Source organism: Diospyros lotus, chromosome 4 (assembly GCF_014633365.1).
Source record: "Diospyros lotus cultivar Yz01 chromosome 4, ASM1463336v1, whole genome shotgun sequence".
NCBI classification, from domain to species: domain Eukaryota; kingdom Viridiplantae; phylum Streptophyta; class Magnoliopsida; order Ericales; family Ebenaceae; genus Diospyros; species Diospyros lotus.
The window spans coordinates 4,104,795-4,121,417 of NC_068341.1; the positions used below are offsets into that span (position 1 = coordinate 4,104,795).

Here is a 16,623-nt window from a genome sequence, read left to right on the forward strand (position 1 = left end):
TTTGATCCTTAATGGGAAGAAAAGAAAAAAAAATTCTAAAAAAAAATAAATAAAAATATAATAAAATAATTTTATATATATATATATACATATAAGTTGTTCCTTTTCTTCATTACTTAACTAGTGTTTCTCTATATGCAGTCTAAATAAAATTTCTCCATACGAGTTTATGTATTGAAGACCGCCAGGTATGCCTATCTTCTATCCTTTTATTGCCAATTGAGGACAATACGCAATTTAAGTTGGGGGGTAAGGTGTCTACAAAATTTTACCTAAAAAAAAAAAAAATTAAAACAAAATTAATTAAAAAAAAAAATTGAATTGAGAGAGACAGAATTGACGCTGGTGGTAGCCATCTTTTCTTGGGCAGTGCAATCACACTGCCCTATAAAGAAAGAAGGCACACTGCCAAATGTTGAAAACAGAGGCGCCGAGCGTTGAAAAAAAAAAAGGCACACTGCCAAATGTTGAAAAATGAGACGCTAAACGACGTCAAGTCTGACGGTGCAATTATGGCATGCCTCGAGTCGAGTGTAGAATAGTGATGCCCATTGCTCTATAAGAGACTCCATATCTGTATAAGGCAAGTCACCCCTCTTGAGCTCAATCTTCTCTCCTTTGTGTTATTCTCCGATCAGGTACTCTCATCCCTTTTGTAAAGTTTATAGTTCTTTACTTTCTTCTTAGTATAATTTTTTTTAAAAAAAAAAAAAATGGATCTTTATCTCTCAAAAATTCACAAGTACTATCCATCTCTCCCGCAGAATGATTTGAAAAAAATTTATGTTGCTAGGTGTGAAAGACTTAGGTTGTTGATGCTTAATAACATCCCTGAAGATATTCGTTGGCTGATCGAAGCAAAAGTTCGATTAGCTGGTGAAACTTCACCTAGTTTTAAGCATTTTCCAGGCTTAGGGAAGAGTAGTTTTGCGAAGAAAAGAAGAGCGAAAAGAGTGAATGGTTGTTACAAATGTGCTCGATGGATCTGTAACACACGATGCAAATCTGTGGGGTTTACGTCCATAAATTGAGAAGATAAAATTAGTTTCATAAAGGATGGACTGAGTAAGGAGTCTCTGGATGATATCCGATTGACTCTTGAGACGCATCCATGTGGAATAGTGCAAAGAGAACTTCTTGCTTTATGGACCCAGTTCAGAAGTGACCACCAACGCTATAGTCTTGGAAATCTGACTAAAAAAGACCCTGTTTGCCAATCTATAAGAAAATTGGATGGGAAGCTTATCCCCGCTTCATAGAAAGTGTTTAAGCCGTTTCTGGACGTAAAACCAGAGGAAGATGTGAGCCACAATCACAACTACTTATATATACGCAAGATTTTTGTTTGTATTTATTTCTTGTTGAATTGTTATATAGCTACTTTTGATCTCCAAACTTCTTTTCAGGACATACAAAAGAAACAAACATGGAAGGGCAGTTCGTTCGTCAAATTAAAACCATATGTGTACTTTGTGGCTCTCAACTTGGGAGTGATATTTGTTACGCACTTGCAGCGAGCGAACTTGGTAAAAAACTAGGAGAGAAAAAAATTAATTTGGTATATGGAGGGGGAAGTCGTGGATTGAATGGTTATGTTTCACAAGCTGTACATCTTGGAAATTCATCTGTGGTAGGTGTAATGCCAATCCCTTTAGCTGAACCACATATTTCCGGGATTACACGCGGTCAACTTATAGAAACGACTTCTATGTCTGAGCGCATGGCTTGTAAGATTTATCAGTCAGATGCCTTCATTGCTTTACCAGGAGGTTTTGGAACACTTGAAGAAATCTTTTGTATAATCTCCTGGGCCAAGAGTAATCTCCATACCAAACCCATTGGACTTTTAAATGTTAACCATTTTTTCGATGGGTTACTCTCTTTTCTTGATCAGGCTGTGGACCAACAGTTCATTTCTCGTTCAGCAAGAAAGATTCTCATTTCTGCATCCACCATTGATAAGCTGCTAGAGAAATTACATGCTTATGTTCCACAGTACGATCCTCATGAGCCTCGGATAGACTGGTCTAAGGCAATTAGTAACAAGCGCCAAAGGGGTCCGATTAATTTAGATTTATCACTGTGAGAAATGCTCTTTGATAAGATGGCTGAGTAAGGAGTACTTTTTGTACTCTTGAGACGCATCTAGTTATTGTACACCTTGCAGGATTTTTCTTGGTTGTGTTCTTTAAAAAAAAAAAAAAAACAAAAAAAAACAAAAAAAAAAAAACAAAACTGTGGAATGTTGTTAGCAAAGTCTTTGATAAGATGGCTGAGTAAGGAGTACTTTTTGTACTCTTGAGACGCATTTTGCTTATCTCATGACTTGCATGAAATTTTTATTTTGGTGTGAAAATATAAATATATATCTATATGGTGTGCTCATTTGTTGTTTAAGTTTTAGCAGTTCACAGCAAATCTATGGACTTGTGGAGTTACAGGTATTCCTAACAACCCTGATTTATTACTGCAATTCAAGTTGGGGGGTGTAAGGTCTAGTCATGAATCATCTGGTTTATATTTAACTGTGAGTTTGTAATTACTAGTTTGTAGTCTTGTGGGAATTGATTGTCTTTATCTACTCTTATAAAAAAAAAAAAAAATTATTATGTGTTTTAAATAATGCTATTCCTAAAGCTTTAAAGTTATGCACTGATAGCCGGTTAAGTTTGCAATACGAAACATGAATGCATTGATTTCTCATTTGAAAACGTTTATGCATGAGAATAAGTAATTTACATTCATCAGGGATTCAAAATTTAGAAATTGGTTATCGGTCATAAAGTCAAAGGTAACAGTAATTAGCTGATTAGTACACTGTATGATCCCTCAACAGAAGTGGAGACTATTACCCAAGCAAGTGTTTGAGCCTAATAACCGTTAATTCTGAGTGAAATAACACTTACTCTAAATATGCTCTCTTGTTTATCTTATCTTTTCAATGGCTTCAAAATATCAATTCGCTTTGAATGTCTAGTATGATAGCGGATGAATTTGACTGGTTTCAAACTATGAATTAGATGACTGAGAAGCATGATAGGGGGATCAATTTCTTTCATTTTGAGCCTATTTTTTTTTCTTTAAATCAACCTCTTGTTAGCCCATTTGAGCCATTTGTAGTACAACTTCTTTCGTTACCCTTGTTTAACCCATAACCATATGAATTTTATCCAATCTGGTGTGATTTTGGGAATTAGTCTGTTTATCTATTTTCATATTTAAAAAGAAAAAGAAAAAAAAAGAAAAAAAAAGAAAAAAAAAAGTGAAAAAAAGGGGGGCAAATTCTCTTAGTTATTCAGCATAACTGTTTCAAAATGAATGCTAAAAAAAAAAAAAAAAATTCCCGACACACCCTTTGCACACTCTACCTTTTCTTTGACAACCCGTATTAACCTTATAGCCCCATTACAACCCAGTCTGGTCCCTTTTGATGCTATAAATCATGTGATCTCAGAATTCGAGTTTGGAGTAGGAAATCATGTTTAAATTCAGAAGTTACTCGTCTAGAGCATTATTCCAATCATGAAGCTATGTCAATTTCCCTGTTCTTTCATGAAAATACGTTCCTTGTATTTGGGATGGCACCGAGTTTTGAACTTGTTCTGCATTTACTCTTATAACGGTGCACCCCCTTGTGTGTACACTTGAGGAATCCTTTTTATTGGAGAGAAAATCCATAATAAGATTTGAAGTCAAAACTTCGAGGGAGTAAGTCTGTGTGTTGGTTATCCTAATTTCCATTCCTGAGATTGTATGACCTTTAACCAAAAATCTGATTTAGAATGCTAAATTATTTATTTAATTTTATGCATTTCGGTTTCGAATTTGAAATTTTTACATTCATACAGTTATTGTGAATAAAGTTTGGTAGGTGTATAATCTGATTGCTAAGGGACTAGCAATGTTTAAGTTGGGGGGTATGATTAGTGGTTAATTTTATAAAATTTTTGTTATAATTATACCCCTTCTTTTGATCTTAAAAATAGTTTAAATTAGATATTAATATATATTTTATGGTTATATGCAAGTTTAAATTGAAAAATGAATGAAATGAAATTTTAAAGTAAAATTTAATAATAATAATAATAATATATAAAATTATATATAATACATATACATCATTATATGCATTCATGTAATATATATAATATAATATAATATATATATGTGCCATGTGTAATACATATATATAATATATAATTTATTAATAATATTAAATTATTTTTATTTTTTTTAGGCATGAAGAATTAAAGCCCATGAAGACTTAAAGTCCATGAAGAATTCAAGTCCATGAAGAAATCAAACCCATGGAGAAATCAAGCCCATGAAGAATTCAAGTCCATGAAGAAATCAAGCACATGAAAAATTAAAGTCCATGAAGAATTTAAGCCCATGAAGAATTAAGGCCCAATTTGAGCAACCCATGGAAGATATTATTTGGAGAAGGCCCAAGGATTATTTTTAATCCTAATGAAGATTAAAAATCAATTTATAGAAATCTATTTTTATTTTTTATGTGAGAGCTTTATTAGGTGTGTTTTTTAGCTAAAATCCACTTAACTATTAGGTGGATATTATAGCTAAAATCCATTTAACTTTATGAGTGCTTTATTAGGTATGTATTTTAGCTAAAATCCATTTAATATTAGGTGTGTATTATAGCTAAAATCCATTTAACTTTAAGTGTGTGAGTGCCCATTAGATATAATTATGTCTAATTGAATAATTGAAATTGTGTGGTTTGTATTGCATCTTGTGGCCTATAAATAGCTCACTTGATTGCATTTGTAAGTGTGATTATTATTCTTGAATAAAAGTTTAGTTGTTTCCTTATAATTCTCTCTTTGAGAATTGTTCTTGTTCTTTCTCATTTTCTTTAGTACTTTCTCTTATAATCTTACTTTTTTCTTTCTTCTTTTAAATTCTTATGTCATTTATTATTACTTTATTATTCACCGCCTAAATGGCCGGTTAATTTGTGCCTTTAAATTTCTGCAATTTTAATTCTTGTCATTTAATTATTCACCGCCTAAATGGCCGGTTAGTTTATGCCTTTAAATTTCTGCAATTTTAATTCTTGTCATTTAATTATCCACCGCCTAAATGGCCGGTTAGTTTATGCCTTTAAATTTCTTGTCATTTAAATTCTGTTATTTAAATTACGTCATTTAAATTTATGTCAATTAACTTTCAAATAAAAATGAGTAGTTAAATCTAATCTTGGGTTAAGGCAAGGACAGTGTCCAACGCCAATGATTCCCAAAGAAAGCTGCGCTTTAAATAAGTAACATTAATTTAAATTTCAGTATGAGTGTGTATTAATTATTAAAAAAATCACTAGGTTTGGATTGGAGCGTAAGCCTAACTTAGAGCTTTCATGTCATGTATGAGAGTTACTAGAACTGGAAACGCTATCATACCTAAACCCAGATGATTAATTTAGTTGTTTTGTGTATTAATTGCAATTGGATTTATGGTGGTTGCTTAAATTAGAATCTCGCATATCATGTATGGGGATTGCTTAATCTAGAACTATCATCATCTCTAATTGCATTTAATAACAAACCCTCATATCTGAAATTAAATTAATGTTGCTAATTTTTTTATGCTAAAATTTGGGAATCAACGGGTTGGTACTGAAATTGTCTTAACTCAAGCACTATCCAAATTCATATTTTTACGTTTAATGTTTATTTCAATTTTTGCCTTACTTTATTTTCTAGTATCTGTTGTCTAAAAACAAAACCATAAAAAATCTTGTTGTCAATTTGTCCAAATGCGTGTGCGTGTGTGTGACATTCTTTTTCTTTTGCCATAAATAAATCTCTCAGTGGACGACCTGGATTCATCCAGAAAATATAAATTTAAATTTGGACTACAACTGCACTCGTACACTGGCGAGTATAAACCTCTCACTAAAATAAAAAAAATATAAAAGTTTTATTATGTTTTGTTTTTATTGTGTTTTAATTGCAGAGTGAGAGTGCAGTCAAATTTTGGCGCCGTTGCCGGGGAGATTAAGGCAAAAACAAAAAGAAAAAAATAAAAAAATACACACTCATACTGAAATTTAGTAACTCTCATACATGGCATGAAAGCTCTAAGTTAGGCTTACGCTCCAATCCAAACCTAGTGATTTTTTAATAATTAATACACACTCATACTGAAATTTAAATTAATGTTACTTATTTAAAGCGCAGCTTTCTTTGAGAATCATTGGCGTTGGACACTGTCCTTGCCTTAACCCAAGATTAGATTTAACTACTCATTTTTATTTGAAAGTTAATTGACATAAATTTAAATGACGTAATTTAAATAACAGAATTTAAATGACAAGAAATTTAAAGGCATAAACTAATCGGCCATTTAGGCGGTGGATAATTAAATGACAAGAATTAAAATTGCAGAAATTTAAAGGCATAAACTAACCGGCCATTTAGGCGGTGAATAATTAAATGACAAGAATTAAAATTGCAGAAATTTAAAGGCACAAATTAACCGGCCATTTAGGCGGTGAATAATAAAGTAATAATAAATGACATAAGAATTTAAAAGAATAAAGAAAAAAGTAAGATTATAAGAGAAAGTACTAAAGAAAATGAGAAAGAACAAGAACAATTCTCAAAGAGAGAATTATAAGAAAACAACTAAACTTTTATTCAAGAATAATAATCACACTTACAAATGCAATCAAGTGACCTATTTATAGGCCACAAGATGCAATACAAACCACACAATTTCAATTATTCAACTAGACATAATTATATCTAATGGGCACTCACACACTTAAAGTTAAATGGATTTTAGCTATAATACACACCTAATGTTAACTGGATTTTAGCTAAAATACATACCTAATAAAGCACTCATAAAGTTAAATGGATTTTAGCTATAATATCCACCTAATAGTTAAATGGATTTTAGCTAAAAAACACACTTAATAAAGCTCTCACATAAAAAATAAAAATAGATTTCTATAAATTGGATTTTAATCTTCATTAGGATTAAAAATAATCCTTGGGCCTTCTCCAAATAATATCTTCCGTGGGTTGCTCAAATTGGGCCTTAATTCTTCATGGGCTTGAATTCTTCATGGACTTTAATTTTTCATGGGCTTGATTTCTTCATGGACTTGAATTCTTCATGGACTTTAAGTCTTCATGGGCTTGAATTCTTCATGCCTAAAAAATAAAATAAAAATAATTTAATGTTATTAATAAATTATATATTATATATATGTATTACACATAGCACATATATATATTAGATTATATTATATATATATATTACATGCATGCATATAATGATGTATATGTATTATATATAATTTTATATATTATTATTATTATTATTAAATTTTACTTTAAAATTTCATTTCATTCATTTTTCAATTTAAACTTGCATATAACCATAAAATATATATTAATATCTAATTTAAACCATTTTTAAGATCAAAAGAAGGGTATAATTATAACAAAATTTTTACAAAATTAACCATTAATCAACGGGGTGTCTACGAGAAACTTACAGCCAGGGTATGCCATGAAAGAATAGCGAAAGTCGGACTTATCAACACATACGAGGCGAAATAATTTTAAAAAGAGTTTAGCTTTGGGGACAATACCTCTCCCCTGACAACACATAATGAAAGATACTAAGTTCCTCCACCCGTTGGGCACTAGTTGAGAGGGAGATAACCCTACGAGTCGAAAAATCTCGGCAAGGGTGCTTTCGAAAGGGAACCGACACCCTGCTTCAAGAGAGGTTTCATAGATGGTTAAAGCCCCCGGAGGGTATTGATGGGCTCTAAGGTTGGAGGGTGTAGAATACCAATAGCCCGTAATGGGGAGATGATATTTTCGGGCGAGTCCGAAGACCTCATCCTCGGACAAGGAAGAATAGGCAGAGGTTAGGTCATCAAGGAGACCGTTATGGTGAAGCTCTAACTCTGTGTCGGTATCATTATCAAAAGATAGGGCATGAGGACGAGGCCGAGAGGTCCCAGCGTCTCCTATTTGCCTACTAGACTGGGAAGATGAGTTAGAGGAGCTGGAAGAGTCCGAGCTATTCCCATCTGAGTTGCTAGAGGAGGCCATGGAGATTGACTTACCAAAGCAACGTGACATGGGAAGAGAGACAAGAAAAAGCCACAAAAAATAAGAGAATGGAGGCAAAGGAATACCGGCTGATGAGAAGAATTCCAAGGATGGAAGAAAAACGCACGAGAGAACCCTTAAGAAGGAGCCGGTCCGTCCATTGATGAACTTGAAGGCACCACTTAGAATCTCTCAAGCCCCGTGAGAATCCTGCACAAAAAAAAAAAAAAAAGGGATAAGGGGAAAAAAGGTCTCAAAGTCGAGACCAAGGGCCTCTAAAAAAAAAAAAAAAAAAAAAAGGACAAGGAGTCCCTCGCGCGGCTGAGGCGCGAGGACTCGGCCGACGCGGCCTCGGCCCCACGCGCGCGGGCAAGTCGCGCGCCCGTGCGGTTGAGGCGCGAGGGCTCGGCCAACGCGGCCTCGGCCCGCGCGCACAGGCAAGCCGCGCGGCCTGCTCCAAACGTGGCCGAGACCTCTGGTCTCGGCGACGCAAATGAGAGAGTTTTAAAAAAAAAAATGAAATGAAAAAGCAGATAAATAAAAAAATAAAAAATAAAAGAGAAGAGGAAGATGAAAGATCTCTTACCTTCTCACTACACCTCCAAGTATGTTTCCACTCCAATAGTGTTTGTGAGGAGGGAACCATCCCCACCCCCTTTTTATAGAATTCTTGGAGGGCCATGGGGAGTGGTGATGGGATTTTTAGTTGGGAAGCAAGCCAACAATAGCCAATAATAGAGCTCTTTAATCTTATTCATTTATTTTTTTTTTGTAAAACCTATTTTTTCAGGAAAGCTGAGAGGACTACTCCTTTAGCTGCCCGAGCTCCTCTCCCTCGCAGCTCAAGGAGTGGGGGGGCAAGTGATGAGGAAATATTTTACTAAGGGCAAAAATACTATACTACCCTTGGAGATCCCCAATATGGTGCCGCCACGTGCCTGCCTCAAGAAAGTGCCACGTGTCACCTATATCTTCATCATTCATCTCATATTTGATTTTGAACGAGGTTGACTCAATCAACCGAGATGCTCTCCAACGTCCGGTTCAGAAGTTATCTTATCTCTTCAAAGTGTGCTTTACCTTATCTTTAAATAGAGGTCGATTTCTACAGGTACAGATCATCTGACTCCTAGTTCAATTTTCATTTTAGGCATATTTCTTCTACTGACTTGAGCGTCGGAGTTCTCTCGGGGGATTACAGTCCCGCCCCTGCAGGTACTTGGTTCGAGACAGACCTCGGTGATCGGTCCAGTATCATCACTAGGTAACAGAAAAGATCAACAAGCTGTTAAGAACTCTCCAACCGGATCCTCAAACAGGCCTCATTTGAACCAAAGTATGTTTTCAAGTAAAAAACAAAAGCATCTAAAATTCTAAATAGTAGATTAGAATAAGATAATTTATTTCATACCAGACATCAACTCAACTAAAAACAATACCAGAACATATAAAAATTCTTAAGATCTAAATCTTTGATATAATTGTTGAACAAGCCACTAGTAACCTTTAAAATTCAGAAACAAAAGAATTTTAGAATAATTTAACTTATTAGACTTACCCATCAGTCCAGGACCAGTTTCTCAACTGTAATTAATCAAATCTTTCATGCTATTGATCACTTTGGATACTTGAAATGTAACCAAAAAATAGAAAAAAAAAAAAAAAAACACAGTTATCAATTAAGTATCACATGAAAGTTACACATAAATATAGTTTGGCTATGCCGTGTTAAGTGCATCCTGTAAGATCATCATCCCACTGCCATGCAAACCTTCTCATATAATGAATGCATCAAAATCCAAAGACATCAAACCATAGTGATATGAAATATATATTATCTATCTATATATATATAAACAGTGTCCCAAATGAGCTCATTTTCCAAATTAACAATGCTTGGAATCAAATCATTTTTATAATCGTTTATGCATATGTGGATTTTTAATACACAGATTTTCAAATACGCATTGTTCGAGCTTTAGGTGCCATGCATCAAACAAAAAATAGTAATGCATATACAGAATAAACATAACATCACTTGCATCATAAAAATACATAAAAACATAAAAATATCTCTATGTTGGCATTAGAGGCTGAAACATAAAAATATACCAATGTAAAAAATACAAAGACCTCGGGTTCTTGCTTCCACTAGATATCAGCCTTTATCGCTGATGCTAGGAGGAGACGAGATCGATTAAAAAAAATACAGAGAGAGAAAGCTCGTCGTTGGCAGCAATGGGGCTTCAGACAGTAACGGTGAAGACAAATGAGAGTAAGAGAAAGTGAGCGAGAGGGGGAGATGAAGCCAACGAGGTGGGGTGGGGGTGTTCGATCTCTCACACCATTAGTGTTTGTTGCTTCCGACATAGGGGGTGAGTTGGAGGAGACGCCGGCAGCAATGGGGTTTCAGAGGCTGTTTGGTTTAGCGGTTTGACCGCGTATAAGCCATTTCTTCAGCTGATTCGCTGTGGTGCATTTATGGTTAACTGTTTGGCTTAGCGTTTCAACTTATACGCTATCCCACTAAAAAGTTGCTAGAGCAGCGTTTAGCAAAAGTTGGTACCCCCAGTTTTGCCAAAAATCTCTGCATCGTTAACCAATAAAAATACCAAAATATCCTTCATTACCGTTACCCAAAGCTTTCTTCTTCATCATCTTCTCTGAAGTTGTGCTCTACTATTACCGTTGCCCCTCCTCCATACCGACATCGCCATCATTGTCGTGCAGTTGGGTTGCCGCAAGCAGCTTGTGTTGGTGGGTCGCGCCATCACCTGATCTAGTTCCAGATTTGCTGCCACAAGTCGCCTCCAGTCGTCGACCCTTCTCCATGACCGCCGTTGCCATCAAGCACCGCCTCCAGCCTCGATCGCTGCCTCCTCCATCGCTGGTGTGTGGCGTCCCCGACCGGTAAGTGTATATATAGGTATATATATATATATTATATATATATTAATGGTAATATTTTTTAAGAAAAAAATAAAATATGTATATATATTATATTAATATATTTTTTAATAAGTATGTATAATTTATCTAATATTTAGAAATTAATTTATAATTTTTTATTAAAAATAATATTTTTATAAATTTTATTTATATTATTTAGCATAATGTCTACTTTAGTATTTTTGTCAAATTTTGATAACTTATCAACTTTTACAAATCAAACACATAACTATTAACTGGCGGCTTAAAAGCATATTTATCCAAATACACTATCAATTTAAACACTACACAACTTTTATACTAATTACTAACTAACTTAAAAGGTTCAATAAAAAATGGTAAGCCAAACAACCTCAGTGGGTAATAGAGAGAGCGAGCGAGAGATCGAGTGACATTGTTAAGAGACAGATCGAGTAAGAGAGACCGAGCGAAACAAATTTCATGAACAGGAGAATAAGAGAGAGAGTTGGAAAGTAAGAGAGAGCTGGGCATCCAATTTGTTAAACTCTAATGAAATTGACAACCCAGAAAGTCATTGGGAAAATTAGGGGTTAACTTATAATTTTAGCTAAAGGGTTAACTTTGTAATTTAATCGAGTTTGTCAACTCGTTTGTCGATCCATTCGTCCGTATAGCGTTATCCCAAGAGATATTCCAAATGTGGTTTATATATTATTATTATAACAATAAGACTCGTTGTCTCACTCTCATAATAGTACAGCTAATGTCAAAAACATGTCGCACCAAAGCACCCAAAATCTCTCCCCCAAACCCCACAGAGGCACACAAAGTTCGGTGGGGTCCACCAAACTGTGGGGGCCTACACGGCTTTATTCATATTTCATACTAGGATTATCATACATGTCCCGGAACACCGACCGAGAGTTTTATAGGAAATTTTTTTATTTTTTTTTAATTTTCTTTTTCTTTCTCGACATTTACGCCACCCCCTCCCAAATTTCTCCCGCCCACTCACTGAAACTCCCCCCCTTCCTTCTCCCCCCCTCTCCCGCGACCCCTTTCCTCCCATCTCCGCCGTTCGCCGGAACCCCATCTCTGCCCAGCCCCAACGTCGTTGCCCTCTCCCCGCTCGGCCCAGCCCCGCCGTCGGAGAAAACCTTGATTCTAAGCTTCCATCAGTTTTAACCATTATATTTCAGCAACAGCTCCTCATTTCTCATTCCCTGTCACCCCAAGTTCGAGTATTAGAATCCGCTGAGTTCATTTTCAGGAACATATTCATGATTTGCATGTGGAGTAAATAGCTCTAGACGAGCAATATATTATGCAAACTTCAAGCTGACATTTACAGGCATCTTGAATTCAATTGCAGGGAAAGAATTACCCTTTCAAGCTTATCAAAACTTTCTCAAAAATACTTCCTCCTCTCTCTAAATTGGTTACTTCTATAACTTTAGGGCTTAGAAACCTGCTATATATATAGCCTTCTGAAAAATCACCACTATACTACCATCTGCTATATATATAGAACATTACCCTGAAATTTAATTACATAAAAAAAAATAAAAAATATACATCTTCAAGTGCCTATTATGATATGATATACCATAATCACTAATTTTAAGCTATCAATACACCAAATAATCACTAATATTCAAGTTGTGTTTCCATGTTTTACATGGCTATCTTACTTTATTCAATATTGCCTTGATAAGTTTCTCTACCAAACCTAGCAGTTGGGAACTTGTGTTGTTGGATTTGCTGGATATTTTTCAATTATGCTGTGTGTGCAATGACTTGTTTCTGTTCTAGAAGACTCTGTTATTGATTCTGAAATCCAACGTTACCCCTGCGGTGCGTATTTTCAGCTTTGATTGTCATTCTCCTAGAGATATATCTATTTCGCAAAAAAATTAGATGCCTTGTGATTATTTTTTGCCAGCTTACCCGATAAGAGGAAATCAAACTCCTAGGTGCCATTGTTTTAATATTTTTGATTAAAATCATAACATCCACATCTATGTATTAGAACAGATGCCAATCAGTATTGAGATGAGATCAACATTATATGTTGTATATACTCCTAGGTGCCATTGTATTAACATTGTTGGTTCCTGTCCCTCCATGAGACCTTCTTCCCGATACTCCCTCCATTGATGCTCTAAACTCTCAGTACTGTTGCTTAAAACTTGGGAAGTATTTAATATTTATAATTATAAATAACTTAGATAATATATAATTGTCAATAAATATTTTGATTTTTATGCACAATATGTATAGCATTGTGGTAGGGCTTTAGTATATACTCTCTGTATACAGCAAGCAATATATACAACATATATATATATATACTGCAGTCAGTTGCACATGCGAAAGAAACCGATATAATGGCCCGATTTAAATAGCAAATCTTAGAAGTGACAAACAAGAGGGGACTAAGGATAAGCCGATAAAATGGCCCTATTTAAATAGCAAATCTTAGAAGTGACAAATAAGAGGGGACTAAGGATCACGAAGGATTGGGTATTGGGTGGGTTTGCTTCAACTCTGCCCCAACCCAAATAGAAAACCCGCATCAGGTTTTCTTTGAGAAATTTCATCTGTCATCTTTTTTCTACTAGAATCTATACTGGTCATGTTTACTTAAAAGAAACAGCAACTCCTCACTTAAAACACATAAGCACAACACAAAGGAAGAAAAAACTGACAGAACATTTCTTTTTCATTGAAACAGCTGAACCATTTCTGTTCCTAGGAAACCAACATGAAACGATACTAGAAAAATAAAATTATACGGCCACTACACTCTTATCAATATACGTATTATTATTATTATTATAAAATTATAAATCCAGCTCTGATCGGCCTTCGGTGCAGGTGCTTAACGAACCTGAAAGTAACCGCTCTTCCCGCCTTTCTATACTAGGGCGAAAAAGGAAAACCATAAAAAATATATCACCAGTGGAAGTTCCAATTCCATCTCGCTGCGTGGCGTCGCGACAGCGTTCCTTGTTATTAATTCACTAAAGCCGGGGGCTTCTCTATAGTGAATTGCGGCGGCGACGGCGGCCGGGGTGGCGCCTATGATGGAGCTAGGGGCGGAGGCGGAGGAGATGGCGGCGGCCACGAAGTCGTCCTGGAAGAGGAATTGGTCCACAATCATGGTGCTTGGCTCTGCCACCAGGCTCTCCCAGGCGCCGCCGGCGTTGCCCCGCCGCTTCAGGAACGCCTCCGTCGCGTCGATCCATTGGAGGTTCCACTCCATCTGGTTCTGCAGCCTGAGAATGTTCTGCAACTGGCAGCAAGCTAATTTGCAAGTGTTCGACTTGATCTTCTCGATCGCTTCTCGGAACAGAGTCGCCCTGGTTTCTTCATCGCCGGTCGATTCGGATCTCAAAAACTCGTCCATTTCCGGAACTCCAATAGCTCGGCGGATCCCGCGGGTATAATCCGCTTCTGGATCGAAGATTTCCCTGACTTCGTTTACCAAACCGTCTCTGATCATCCGGTCGACTCGCTCCGATACGAATGAGTGAAGAACGGGGAAGGAAACGTCAACCCAAAGAAAGCAGAAATCGTATTTAGACTGGAATTCAATTTCGTCGTTCACCAGGGCCTTGATGTAAGAATTGGAGTCGCCGGCGATGATCGGGAGGCGGTAGCGGCTGACGATGGCGTCGATGGCGAGCGACGCGTGCTGGCGGAAATCGGCGGCGGTGAAGTCGGCACTAGGGTCGACGAAGCCGAGCAAGTGGTGGGGGAAACCGTGGCACTCTTCTTCGCTGACCTTGTTGGTAACTATGTCGAGGCCTTTGTAGACTTGCATTTTGTCGGAATTGACAATCTCGGCGGGGAAGCGGGCGGCGAGGTCGATGGAGAGCCTGGATTTTCCGGTTCCCGTGGCGCCCATCACCACCACTACCTTGTCCTTCCGCCGCCGAGTGATGAAGGGTTCCATGTTCAGCCCCCCCGGGAAGCTCACCAGGGGCTGCGCCTGCTTGCAGGCAGACAGTGAGACTCTCATCATATATCCTGCTAATTGCTGACAAAGAGAAGAAGTTCAAAATCCTGCTAATTCCTGTCAAAGAAAAGAAGGGGGCAGCGAAGAAACAGAGTATAAGAACACGATCAAATTCCATAAGAATTGATGAAATGTCAATTGTAACTATCCAGATTAAAACTTAGTTCTTTGTTGCCTTCTTCGTTGTTTTATCAATATTCATATTGTCTTTTTCGTACATATACATAGATGCAAAATGAAGATATATAACCCAGAAAAAAGCTTTGACCGCGAGCCATACCTTGGAAATCAGAGAAGCCAGAAAGTGGTGAAGATGATGGAAAACCCCTCTGCAACACCCACAAAGCAGAAGAAAGGAGCAGAGTATAGAAGTTGATAGAAGCTGTGCTGTGTGCTTCAGGTTTCTTCTCTATTTTGTATTTTTATATTTAATATATATAGAGGAGAGACGCATGAAAAGGAAGCGGAAGAGGAAGAAGAAGAAGAAGAAGAGGAAGAAGAAGTGAAAGAAAAACATAAGAGAAGACGAAGAGCGACTGAATGTATATCTATAGAGTTGCTGCCAGGATATATATATATATATATGTATATATATTAGGCCCCTTAAGCTTGGCAAGCTGAGTTGCAATAAGACATCAGAGATCTTCTATTTATAGCGCTGGCAGATCCCACAGCTCCTTAATTTCAATACGCCATATTATTACATATATCGTTACCAATATACATTTGAGTAATAATAAAATAAAATATATCTACATGAACTAAAGGTAGTCATAGTATAATTATTAGTTACTTATATTAACAGTGTAATTATATTCATATATTATATTAATAGTATATTATAAAATAATATAATTATTTGCTATAAATAATATGTTTCGTAAGATTATACTTGTTATAATTATTAGTATAGTGTGTTAAAAATTAGTATATTAATATGTGATATTCAAATAAATCGTTATCAGTTACAATTAATGTGTTTAATATAATATCTTTATATTTAAAAATTGATTAAATATTTTTTATTTTTTTTTACTGTTAACAAGATAATAGATAAACTTACCTATGATTTGACATAATTTTTTTTTTTTTAATATACCACCATCGCATTAAAAAATCTTATTTAGACTATTAGTTTTTAGATAAAAAATTTATTTTTAAGTGTCGATGAGATCAGATAATAGCGACATTGGCAAAATTTTAAAACTTTTATGTAGGTTTGTAATCTAAAGACTCTCCATATTAGTCAAAATCGTTATTAGAAACATCACACTTATTTTGAAACTTTTTACTTTCTAACGAGACATGACACGAAGTAGATATAACAGAAAAATTAAAACTTATAAAATGGTAACATTAAAATAAATATTAATTAAGAAATAAATTTATAATCACTTATCTATTATATTAATTACCTGTCTACTCAAGTGATTCACATCTTACATGTTCATCAGTTATCTTCTCTTTTCACTCTCTTTTATTTCAAATATATATATATATTCTAATTTTTTTGGATCGAAAACTAGTTTTCTACACATTTAATTAACATTGGATGGCATGATTCAGATTTTTGTAAAAAGAAAAAATAATAAAAAA

The 16,623-nt window shown here is 35.5% G+C and overlaps 2 protein-coding genes across 2 annotated transcripts in view; one reads left to right on the plus strand and one right to left on the minus strand.

Moving 5' to 3' along the window:
• The window catches only part of LOC127800467 (sugar transport protein 13-like), a 92,335-nt gene that overhangs the window by 37,696 nt on the left and 38,016 nt on the right, over nt 1-16,623 (plus strand). The gene's annotated exons all lie outside the window — the stretch shown is intronic.
• On the minus strand, nt 13,725-15,558 carry LOC127800469 (adenylate isopentenyltransferase 5, chloroplastic-like). Its single transcript, XM_052335087.1, has 2 exons — nt 15,308-15,558; nt 13,725-15,084 (listed from the first exon to the last, which is right to left on the minus strand). The coding sequence occupies exon 2, from the start codon at nt 15,031-15,033 to the stop codon at nt 13,924-13,926; it is 1,110 nt and encodes a 369-aa protein (XP_052191047.1). The 5' UTR covers nt 15,034-15,084; nt 15,308-15,558; the 3' UTR covers nt 13,725-13,923.

Coding starts and splice junctions, on each gene's coding strand:
- LOC127800469 (XM_052335087.1), bottom strand. CDS start 15,033: ATGATGAGAGTCTCACTGTCTGCCTGCAAGCAGGCGCAGCCCCTGGTG.